General features: G+C 49.0%; 1 protein-coding gene across 1 annotated transcript in view; it reads left to right on the forward strand.

Annotated features, from left to right (window-relative positions):
* The first annotated feature begins 4,891 nt into the window (after positions 1-4,891).
* LOC125951478 (uncharacterized) overlaps positions 4,892-12,500 on the forward strand; it is a 9,430-nt gene continuing 1,821 nt past the window's right edge. Inside the window, exon 1 of the mRNA XM_049680344.1 lies at positions 4,892-5,401. Coding sequence (XP_049536301.1) covers positions 5,186-5,401 — 216 coding nt within the window. The 5' untranslated portion in view covers positions 4,892-5,185. The remainder of the gene's footprint in view (positions 5,402-12,500) is intronic.

Raw genomic sequence — 12,500 nt, forward strand, 5'->3', positions numbered from 1 at the left:
GCTGAGCTCGGTTAGGGACTTGTGGTTTTAGGAACTGCCTGCTGCACGAACCGTCTGCCCAAATATATACTTCTGGAAAATGAGTCCGACGGGTATCGGTTGATTAAAACATTATCCATTCATCCATTGCTGTAGGTGAGATCAAAATCAGATAGGGACAGGGACAGGGCGCTCGCAACGTACGAACAATTGTTTGTACATTCGTTACACGATCCCTGTTTCCTCACCGCCCTTAGAAGGGATACCGAGGAAGGAATTCCTTCCGAAAACAAGGTTCCGTGATCCTGATGTAGTGCCGCGTGGCAGAGGACGGTATCTATTGACAACGCGTACTATCTCTTCAAACCGAAACCGCATGGTGTGGCGTGCCGACCGGCCGAGGCTTTAATCCTAATAAAGTCACAGTGGGAGACGTTCAATAGGAATCATCCGTCGCCATCATCAGCATACAAATGCTGAAGGCCCGACAAGAGGATATCTTCGTAGAACGGCCGGAGAGAGACAGAAAACACAGAGGCAAGCCCGAAAACCGAACGGCACCGCAGCCGTGGGCTAACATGCTGTGTGTACGCGACCAGCCCGGCAGGCAGCATAATCTCCTAATAACCGGGGAGCTCCGAGAGACCCGGGGTCGCATGCGTTTCGGTCGCAACGACACTTTAATCCTTATTTAAGGTGCATAACGAGGGTCGCCTGGAAGATTATCAAACAGACACAACACACTACTTAACTTTCATTCAACTGTGAACTGCTGTTGGCTGGCTGTTGGCAATGCCGTGGTTGGTCTTCGGTCCACTGCAAAACCTTTGCGCTATAGAAATGAGTGGCCGAGCGACCCGCGCTATGAACTTGTAATATGTACCCTGGCGGTGCTAGTTCTAGTGATCCGCTTGACGACTCACTTTTACGGGTGATCGTTTGTGGATTGTGTGTTTTCCTTTGAGAGAACCGCTACCGTAAGGAGCCCCACGTGCTTTTAGATGGAGTTTTATGTCGCTGCTGAGCATTGAATAATTCACTTGTCATAAGAGAGCATTCATTTTCAACTCGCACTGAAGAGGAAGCTCCATCCTGAAGAATGTAAAATGGTTGCTTCTTGTAGCATACTTTGTATTGCAGCTAGCAAAGGCTGACTCAGCCATTGATACGTACATAAGTGCCGTGGCGCGGCATTCCCACTTCAGTATTCGAAATTTCAATTTTCCGCAGATCGTCATTAGAAGTTCGAAGGAGTGAACGTGTGCTGCATATAATTACCTTGAAATCGTAGCCAAACCATGACGACGAATAAGCTTTCAGATAGAACTCTGTGAGGGCTCGATGGATGGTGAATTCACGCAAATGAACTGCATTCTATTTCTTCTCATTTAGAGAACATTTTAAATTCAATTTCACGATTTTCAAACACAGCTCCTCCCAGCTCAACCACACGGAAATGTATGCAGCACAGCTGTTGTCGGTTGAAACCGTGGCTGCTATATGTGGCCGGGAATGTGATGAGCATACTGAACAGTTCCAGCACTTCGTAAAACCGCGACGGCCCATGGAAGGACGGCTACACCGAGAGCGTAAAAGGTGAATGCCCCTGAAAGATGCGGTGGAGGTGGTTAATCGGAAAACTTTTCGAAGGCGCGTCTGAGGGAAATGCTTTCTCCCCTGTTAAAGGTTGTCATTAGCGTCGTCTTCGCGCGATAACTAACCGGGGTTTTAGGGGGTGCTGCGCAAGGAAATGTTCGAAATTTTCCGCTCCCCACTCGGGAACCCCTTTCGCGGAAATCGTTTCCTTTCGTTGCGGTTTTCCTGTCGGTTTTCCTTTGTTCAGCAGGGACGTGGTGCGCTTCGCGTTCTGGAGCCGCTCTGCGCGGACCATTCACTGGGTGGATTAAGATTTATCGGTTTCGGGGTCGGTTTCGGCTGCTCGGTCTCGGCGGCAAGCCCTAAACGTGTGGCACGACGCAGACCCATCGAAGGGGCAACAGGATTCATTGAGGGTTCCCGGTACACAAAAACATGTGTTCAACAACGCATTTTCGAATGTTTGCCATAGCCACGTAATGAAGTGATGGGAAAACATGACTAAAGTCGATGGAGCTCGCTGCTCTGTAATTCTACTTCGTTCTCACTTCATCAGACGCATAACCCTAAAGGAAATTGTAAAGATAAACTGCGCAATGTTTGAATTCAACCCCAAAAATGCTGAATGAGCAGGAAACGCGTTGTAGCACGCTATCAATTCCTAGAAGCCAACAGAGACCGGGATTTCCAGTACACGTCGCTGGTCGCGCGTGCAATGAAATACAACGCGTAATATGCACCCATTCGAGGCCATTCGCGTGTTCAGTATCGCTAGTTCAGTAAGAAATTGCTATAAATTTGCAAAAAATGCGTGAACTGTGCAACTCCATCGCTAGCCTGGGCATCGTGGCAACCAACCGTTAAAAAACTGTCTTTCCGCTACCGCCTTTGATAACCTCTCGTCGGACTGATTTTTTTTTTGTCGAGTGCTGCAAGTCGCAATATTGTCGCCAATCTCGCTTACGCATCGGTCTGCCGGATCGGTGGTTCGATGGCGCAGACGATCCGGCTTCCGTTGAGAAGCGTTCCGCTAGAGTTCGTACGAAAAATGAAACCGATTGCTACTGCTACTATGCTTCAGTTTCTGCGTCTCTTGCTGCTGTTGCTTGGAAAATCATGCACTGAGGCATTGAAGTAGGCTAGGTTGCAAGATGGTACGCGCCTACACTATATGATCTGCAGAGTTGCTTGCCACCGTGGACGGATCGGATTCGCGAGATCGTAATCTGAGCGTTTTTAGCCACAGCAGCCGTGCCTGGCCGTGGTTAATGTATCCCATTTCTTGTGGCCACCACGGTATCGAAGGGAATGCCGTTTGTACCGCTGTTTGTCTGCTCTTGTACCTTTGATTTTTGGTTCGGTACAAATGAAAGTCTCTTTCTTTCTTTAGAAAGCTTCATTCATTCTTACATTTAGAACTATAACAGAACGATGCATGTGGTATCATACATGCATCCTGTGCAAAATATCGATTCCGAATCAGGTTTTTATGCAGTCACTTGTAACATCCTTCAAAATAGGATCTAAAATACACGGTTTGACGTCGTGGATGTTCTAGCACCATTTGATGACGAGCCGTAGCGATGAGACGAGGGTCAAAAACCAGTCCACACCCTCACCTAGAATGTGGTATGGATGGGCCGAGCCAAATTCTGTTTACGCTGATAGTGAAATCATGTTGTTACTTCTCTTTGCCCCGGTGTCCTTCTCGAGCGTCTCCGACTGCGTCCCTCTGACGGTGTGTGGCTTTTGGAGGGAGAACTAATAATTCTTTGTTTTGATAATGCGCTCTAGACTGATAGAGGCAACAACGGACCGAGTCTTCAGGAGTTCAAGCGGGGGCTCAAGCACGGTACAGTCAGCCGCTGTGTGGCGCCGAATTTTAAAATCCTTCCAACAACAAGCATGCTACCAACTACCGGAGCCCCAGAGTAAACGGAACCCTGCGAGCTGCGCATCCTCCGGACCTGTACGCGTACCCTCCGCAGCGTTTTGGGTTGGTATAATAAAATTTATCACTAAGCATAAAAGACAACACAACACATTTGCGCCGTCCTGATGCTGCTGGTGCTGATGGTGTGGTACATAGGCACGAGCGAGGGTTTGTAAAAGGGGGAACACACCACCAAAGGACCAAAGGACTCATGCCAGCACTGGTTGCGCTGCTGGTGTTGCTACGCAGTGAGATAGGGATACGAAAGTTAAATAATAATCGAAAGATAAACAATAAACGTTAAAATGATTACTCACCTTGGCCGGCTCACGTGACGGGCGGGTATGGAAAAGTGTCCTTTAGAATCGTGTGTCCTTCTTGTGTGGCGGGTAGAAATGCGATTTAGCCGATAAGATGCCACAGCTAATGACACGCGGTAAAGCTGGTGCACGTGCAACCATGACGTCGGTTGGTGGTTTAAATACATAAAGATATGTTCCATATCTACAATGCATGATTTAAATTGTTGTGGTTAGGTTCACGTCCAGTAGTTGTAACGGACAACGATTTGCTGCATTCCTGCTCCTAGACAGTCACTGCCTAAAACAATCGATTAGTAACACTAGATGACGCATAGGACCGTTGGAAAAATGTGCCCATATAGTAGTCAAGTCGAAACCGACCGACGAAATGTGACACTTTTCTCCCCTGCCGTGGACCCAACACATACCGTGTCTCATCACCGCGCGCTATCGCATTGGTCATGCTGTGTCGTGGAGGGTATTTCGGAGGGAATTCTTTCAATTCTTTCCCGTTTTATGCGTTCCTTCGGCAGGATGGAAGAAGGTCGTCCGACCGGATCCGGAGCGCTTATTTGTTCGGTGTGTACCGTCGGGCTTCACCGACGAGCATAATCACAACCACAGCAACAGTACGCCAGCACGATGCTTGATGGGGGTACAGGGCATGCCGAAAGTATGCGCGGTCTGGCCTCTTACTGAGCAAAATAACATTTCAAGCCAGCGGGCTAAAGAGACAAAATTCTAATTGCTCTGATAAATATTCCTTTAAATAATCATGATGGTCAAATGCTTTTAGAAGGGTAGGTATCGTACCTATCTCCTTTCCTATGGGACGCTCTGTATGCTGGCGGCACGCCATGCTCGAGCTCGCACGAAGGGAACGGACCATGTGTTGCTCGGCGGCGTGCTATCTTCGTTTGGGTCGGCTTCAGCTCGAGAAGATGCGTGTCGAGGAGGTCGCCTCCTCATCATCAGTTCTCATTTGTTGCTCGCCGCGTACAGCCGTGGTTTGACCGGACAGACTATCGAAGGACGCGCAGGACATGCTGCCGAGTTCGAATTGCGCCACGTGTTGGTCGGTACGATTTTCATAAATAAGTTCGCGCGCCAACCAGTGCTTCTATGTGAAACAGGGATATAAAGGATTCGAAGCGCAGGGTTTTGCAGGTGAATTCAGTGCCAAAGGAGTGTCACGGAGAGAACGTCGCTGGTGTATCAATAAAGGATATTAGGTTGGCCATCGATACGATCTCGAGTTCGATAACTGGAAGGATCCTCGGCAAACGGTGTCTGCATACACTCAGTGGTTGTGTTGTGGTGCTTGCTGCAAGCAGTTCAATTATTGAAATCAGGGTTCGAATCGTACGGAACAACAATGTTGCGCTTCGGAGGGTTAAAGTACAAGAAGCTGAACAACGCCAGCGCGTTCTGTGGAGACGAGTGTGATGCTGGTAGTGGTGGAGATTGTGCTTCAACACCTAGCAAAACCAGTAAGCGAGAAGGACACAGCGGCCGGTGTACTACGCCAGGACAGCAGCAGCAGCAGCAACAACGGGTGCACAATCAGTTGAATGGATCCGCCATGAAAAATGTAAGAATCTTCAACCGGAGTTCCGGACCGAATCCGTCCTTTCCGTTCCTGTACAGCGCAACCAGAAAATCTCTGGGCTGCCGTTTGGTGGCTTCCTTGCGACGGTGGGGGCATGATTTTTTGATAATTTTTTTTAACCAACCCTAACCCTGGACTGGATGGCACTGCTGGCGACGGTGAACTTAAGTAACCGTCGCCTCGTCGTGGTCTCCCCTTCGTTGCCGGTAGCCAGACCTGTGTCTACCAATTTGTGGCGTATGCAAGGGATTAAAAATTCATAATTATGTATGTTGCGGTTGCGGATCGAGCAGCAGCGGAGGCTTCGCAACTTCCATTCGTTTGCCGTGGCTTATCCGTTTATCCTGTCTTGAAGATTGCGTAGTAGTGCGTTTGAGCACTTGAGAAGATTGAGTTGAGTGGCTTGAAAAATGAAAATGGGAAAAGTTGTGTCTCAAGATGATCGGATAATTGAGTTTACAGAGTTTCGCACCCCAGCGGAACGTGTGCGATCAAATGATCCTTGCCAAAAGGGCTCGTCAACATAATGCAAAAGCTGAGTGTGATAATTGGGATGCCTTTCTTTTGGGGATTAACTTTTTATGACCGGCTGATTTGCTCTATCTACCGGTGTCCAAACTGATCCTTAAACAAAACAAAAAAAGGATTGCCTTAATCGTCAAGCGTACGAAGGTGTTCTCTGTTCTGGAAGCGTAATGCGTAATACGTTTGGTACCGGTTTCGCTAGAGATCATTTGTTTCAACGAAACTCTTGCTACTCTGGGAAGGGGTGAACGAGCGACTTCGCGAGACGGAGTTCAAGCAAAGACCCTATCCCTTAGCGGAGGGAACCTCGAGCAATCCTCGTTGATGGAGGGAAATTGATTGCAGCCATTAAAAAGAGCGTCATCATTTTCCGATTCCGCATTTTGTTTCTTTTCTCTCGCTCAAGAAAAGGGAGGTATGAGATCGGGGTTTGGGTTCTTTTGATGTTTGTTTATTCAACCAAGTACACCAAGTTTGAAAAGGGAAAACAAGACCACATGATGGAAGGAATGGCAAGGGGATGGCTCGACGCTTGCAGGGATGTGATTTATCATTTTTGGGCACATCTCGCTGTCGTTTCCAGTTCTGTCGGCCAGTCTTTCTGGGACGCTAGGTCCAGCTCGCCCTTCGGAGAACAATTCGAGTTCGAAGAAAGCATCCGACATCGAGAGGAAAAGTGTCAAATCATCCTACTGATTGCCAATGAAAGCAGTGCGTCTTCCGATGTTGCTGGTCGGTGGCCGCGAGAATATTCATCGATCGGTTGGGTCCATTCGTTAACCCTGTCTGATGGATCCGTCTGTAGTATGGTCATTTCATTCGATTCGTCCAATAAAACCCAATCCACGGCCCCGGCCCTGGTTCTGGTGGAAGGGACCGACGGGGACGCATGACAAACGAGAAGCTACCATACCGACCGTGGAAGCCGCACCGTCGTCCTCGATGCCGTACGAGTCAGGTTAATTGAATCAATTCGATCGATCAAGAATCGAGCACGAGCGCGAGGTGAAATATAAATTCGATGTAGATAAAATCACGCTTCAGTAAACAAATTTGTACGTTAGATGAATTGGAATGAAGGTCTCCCTACCGCCACTTCGCCGCTCGGCAAGGAATTCTTCAATTCTGTTCTGTGTTCTTCCTTCGCGTTCTGGCGCGATACGCGCTTTCTTGGAACGGATAGGGTTCCCCTGCTCCGTTCAATCCGTTTGACGTGACAATATTTTTCTAATTTAATTTAATAGAAAAATTTAACGCATCACTACGCACTACCACTCGACATGGAAGCGGGTGCCCGGTCGAAGCTCTTTTGCCGGAAACGACACCAGAGGGGTGGACTTATGGAAGCGACTTGTACCTGCATTACGTAAAATTTCCACCACCTCGCGTACCGTCGCGTACGTTCAACAACCTTACAATCGCCAGACACAGCGTTGGTGGGCTCAGCAGCAGCAACAGCAGCAGCAGCAGGGCCAGGTGAAGGGGTTGTGGGTGTGTAATACCGTTCGACGTTGCCGTTGGTGAACCGCGTGCGAAATAGGAGAGGTTCTCAATTTACATGTAAACCGGAAACCCCGGGCTGGAACCGGGCTTTTTGTAGCCAATGTCGGCGGTGGCCACGGGGGGCTGATTTCAGGAAAATGGTTTCAAAGAACCCAAGCGAGACATGTTGCATTTCGACACAAAAGTGTCAACGTCCCACTGTTAGACCGTCCGTCTCCGACGGCTTTTTCGATTGCGATATCACGGAAAGCGATGTCTCTGCTGAAGTTAAAATGCAGTACGTTGAGCGGCGTTGGAGACATTAAATCGAACGTGAGGAGAACGGTCGATTAGCGTACCGAATTCTTTTGGCGTATAAATTATGTTCCTGTTCCGCCTGTTCTATCCCTAGTGAATGTGTAGTTTTCTGGCTCTTATAGCGTCTAGGAGCTTACCCCGGACAGTCCCCAGCTCTCAAAAAGGTCTTTCAGATTTCATGAGAGCAGGTTTTTGGGGTTTTTTTTATGGATGTGTCAGCATATCGAAGGGTCATCACGGCACAGTGGGTCTTTAGCATCCGTTGCCGTGTGTGTGTGTGTGATTGCTTTTAACAGGTACAGACTGCAGCAACGAACGAGAAGCATTGTTAACGAAGACCGTGTACCGAGGATCGGAAAGGAATAATCCATAAAATTTAACGATCGTCCTTTTTGATTCGACACCCCATCGATGGTTACCTGGTGATGGCTATGCTACCACCCCTGAACATCGAGGCATCCACTTACGAAAGGATCGAAGGATGGCTTTTATACCAAATCAAATTGTACCAGATTGGTTTGCCACTTTCAGTTTGATCGGATTATGTGTATGCTGGTATCGGGGGAAAGGGAATTAGCTGAGTCAGGGAGTTCAAATGGAGCTCAGCATCTCAGACCAACTATGCGTGATGTGTTTGCTATCGGTTATCTAATCAAACATTCTCTAGAAGGCAAGGCAAGAACCATCAGATTACGGTGACCGTTGAGTCATACCCGAGTCGATAGGTAGGTAAAATGGGCTCTTCCTTCACCGTGGTGGACAAATTGTTCTATGTGGGGTTGTGGTTTCGACCTTCGACTTCGCATAATTAAGGAAATTCTTAGATAAGGCGCGACGAGCACACGCCGGGACGGACAAACCGATAAAAAGCCGTTTTCCTAGGTTCGGTTTGGGACAAGTTGATTAGCAGAACACGAAATCTAGGGAGAAGCGAAAGGCTAGGACGATAAGAAGGAGTAGGAGAAGGAATGGTAGATCTTCTGCTGGTGATCTTGGCTCTGGTTCGCCGGATTACCCAAGGACCCTTTGGAGCTATGGATTCGGATGCAACATGGAACGAAATGGACCAACCTCACGCATCACTATCTCGATTGTGGTTGTCACCTCGGGTTTGGAACCTTTTTTTCTTGTAGCAAACCCTTCGGCCTACGGTCGACAGCGTGATAATGCTTTCGGGAGGGACGTTTAATTTATTGGGCAACTTGTTCGTTGACACTTTCTTTTACAGCCCTACGGGTACGAGTGTATGTGTTGAGCTCACGAGCTCGGCTCCTATCCTCAATCAATCTCTCTAACGCCGTAACTTATCGCGGCAGACTTTTAGTGTTTTCTGTTGCCTTTTGGCCTCACACCATCAGCCAGCGTCTGGCTGCCGTGACTCCTCTGCATACTGCATACGGCAGCCAGCCCGACAGCCAGTCAGTTAATGGTAGGAAGACGATCGACATCGTCGACGCGTCAAGATCGCTCGGCATTTGTGACGCCGCACCGCAGTGGAGAGTGGAACCAAAAGAAATTGTTTATCTTCACGAGGCAATAAATTATTTGATTTGGTTCGCAACGGGCTTCAATCTACTAATTCCATCGCGTGCATGCGTGCATGCTCCACACGCCCCAGCCAGAACTCTTATGCTGCATCCCTTAGCACGCTGCAGCAGCACACTAAAAAAAAACCACACCAAGATACAGATATTGGGCTGACTTGCTAGCTGGCGGTGGTTATCGAGTTTGTTAAGGAATGGTATGAATTTATGGCAGGGAAATTAAGATAACCACTTAACAACGCCAGCAAGGCGGACACACTCTCGGAGCTCGCTCGTTGTGTGTGTCTTGTTTTAATTGACTGGCGGTCATTGTGAGTCGAGATGGAATTTGAATTCAGCGAAGAGCGAGGAAGATGCGTCGATGCAGTCGGATTAGAACAAATGTTTTAACGCCCTTTCATTTTGGTGGTGACAGTTTTAAATTGAACATCCGACTCACATCCATTTGGAAACGAGCATCCAGTGACCGGAGGACATGGTGGATACTGTTGGTGTGTATATCACTATAAAATGGTCCCAAATCACAAATGCGAATGTGTTCACGGGTTCGGTATCTAAAATTATGCATCCCCATGGTTCGTTACGGAATCGAGGTTGCAGCAGCAGCAGCAGCAGCATCACTTCACACTAGACCGAATTGAGGTTGAGGCCATTAAAAAATATGGATAGCACACCGAAAGCCGAACATTTTTATTGTTTATGAGTGTTTTTCTCTGGCTTCGCTCTTTCGCTCTCCGATCTCTCCTTTTCCCGATGTTGATCGAGCGCCACCCCGGCTCGTTAATAGTGTACATAAGAGTGCCGACGAACCGGGCACCGGATCACGTCCTGTGCTCATCCATGCACACGTGGTCTCCAATGGTCTGTGGTGCCGAATATTAAGTACCACCAAAAGGAAAACAGAAACGAATTTCCATTTGATGAAAAGCGCCAGCGAATGAGAGTGGTTTGGTGGGTAGCTTCTTGGTAGGCAACGATCGGAACCGACCGGAACTCCATCATCAATTAGTTTCGATCTCAGAGCGACAAGTGCGGACAAACAAACAACCCAATCGCGACCAGCCTATGCCCTCTCGTGCACTGCTTTCAACAGAAATGTATGATTCGGTGTCGGTGGTTGATGATTCACCACGTGCCAAGGTGGAAAAAGGACCGGCAACACCTCCCCCCGCCCGGGGGAGAGGTGCACTAAAATACTCCCTACGTCATGGTGCGCAGCGACGTGCCGTGTGGTTCGCGCTGTGACGTGCGACTGCGGCTGCCGACAACGTACGTAATTTAAGTCTATTTCTCCCGGGAACCGCCCATTTGGAATTGAATCACATCGACACGTGGCCGGCCGGAGTCCACGAACTGTGCTTGGTTGCGCCTCAGTCAGTCAGCAGCATCAGTCAGTCAGAAGGGCACTTCGTCCGATGAAGGCAGTCTGACGAAGTACGAAATGTAATTTCACGTTGGATACAATTTTGCTTTCGGTCGCTTCCGCCTCGTCCGGAGTATGCTGGTTTGCTTTTGCTGCTCGTGAGGGCGGTCCCAGTTTGAATGGCTATACCGTTGAGATGATGGTGTACGGCCATGGGCTGCGCGTCATGGCGCAATGAGACGGTGAGTTGTCAAAATCCTGTCAGAACCATGTACTCTTAATAAAATGGGGTCCGCAGTCACCAACTAGATGGTACACAAATTAGGCTCCAGATAGCGCGGCGTCTGTTCTAGTCAGCCTTTTTATTTCAGTCTCATGCACCAGCCGTTCAAAGTCGGCAGAAAGAAGGCTGAGTTTCGTAGCAACCGCCAACGACCAGCATGACAAAGGACATACGCGCTCAGGGGTAGGGTGGTTTGTGGCGTATTGCTGTTTGAAAACAGCTTTTAATTGCATTAACTATTCGATTAAGCCGTGGCCAAACACGACGTTGTTTTACTTGGGATCTTCATTGAGCGTTTAATTGAAGAATAACATTTTATCCGGTGGCTCATTATTAGCTGCTTAGTGCCTTGCCTGCTGCTTGTACGCTGCCTGCAGCTAGCCAGAAGTGCGGACAACACTCGATGGAACATCCTTTCCCGACCCCTCCGGCCTGAAGGACCGCGAACAGCGACCACACCGGGGTTTCTGAGGGTTTTTCGCTCACCTCATCTCGAGCGGATCGAGCGGGAATAACAACGGGCCCGACCCCGCATTCATACCGACAAGGACCAATTTTCGGGAGTTCATGAGCCCTTTCCGGGGGGTTTGCATTTCCACTTGAAACGCACAGCGTGAGGCACCGTCACCACCAGCAGCAGCTGCCTGCTGGCTCCGGAGAACACGGCACAATCAACGAGGATGGTACTTGAGAAAAGGGTCTGGCCGAGCCAGGGGGAGAAAGGGCCATGCTTTGCCGTTCAATTATTGTATCGTAGTTACGAATTGATTCGATACGAAACGCATTCGGTCTCCGGTTCTCCGACCACTCCTGCCCCAGTCCCACTGGCAATTTGTGGCCAATGTTCATCGGAACTCCCTGGTGCCTGGTCTCCTATCGAGTACATCGACCAACAACAGGATCGCACGGTCCCATTTGGCATATTTACGCCGAAGAGAGTGTTCGATTTAACGACATAAATTCGATATGCGAAGCAATTGCTTTGCCCTTTTGGGGGTTCCGTTCTGAGATCTACCATTTCGCGCTCACGTGCGCCTCACGCTGGCGATCTGCAGCGAAGGGCGCGGAAACGCTGTCAACCGGCATGATGAAGGTGAAATGTTCTTTTCCTCACGCTGGCGGCTTGCTTTCTTTTTCATCTTCAAGCGGACGTCCGCTGTCGAAGCGCCCGTACCGCACACCAAGCGCCGGTAGAAGTATCTTTGGAATATTTTTATTTATTTACCAAAGACCGCAGCGCACTCTCCGTTCTCGTCCTCTGAGATACCGTTTTAGTTGAACAAACAAACCGCCATCGCACATGGCACGGAACCTGAGGCTGCTGTTGTGAGCAGTGTTTGAGATGCGCCTTCCTCGCGTCATCAAATTTCGTTCGATATGCATTTCACGTACTTGGCCTCGTCACGCGGGACGCGTCTCGGTTGGAGAAAGAATTTCTCCCACCTACTTTCATGCTTTTGTCCCGCTCCCCATTCGCACACTCCGGCAACCTCGTGGGCAAGTAACGCATCGCATGCCTGGATTTTGTGGTAGCCTACTCGGTGTGCCATCTCGCTATATCGTTGC

Source organism: Anopheles darlingi, chromosome 2, assembly GCF_943734745.1.
Source record: "Anopheles darlingi chromosome 2, idAnoDarlMG_H_01, whole genome shotgun sequence".
In the NCBI taxonomy this organism is placed as follows: domain Eukaryota; kingdom Metazoa; phylum Arthropoda; class Insecta; order Diptera; family Culicidae; genus Anopheles; species Anopheles darlingi.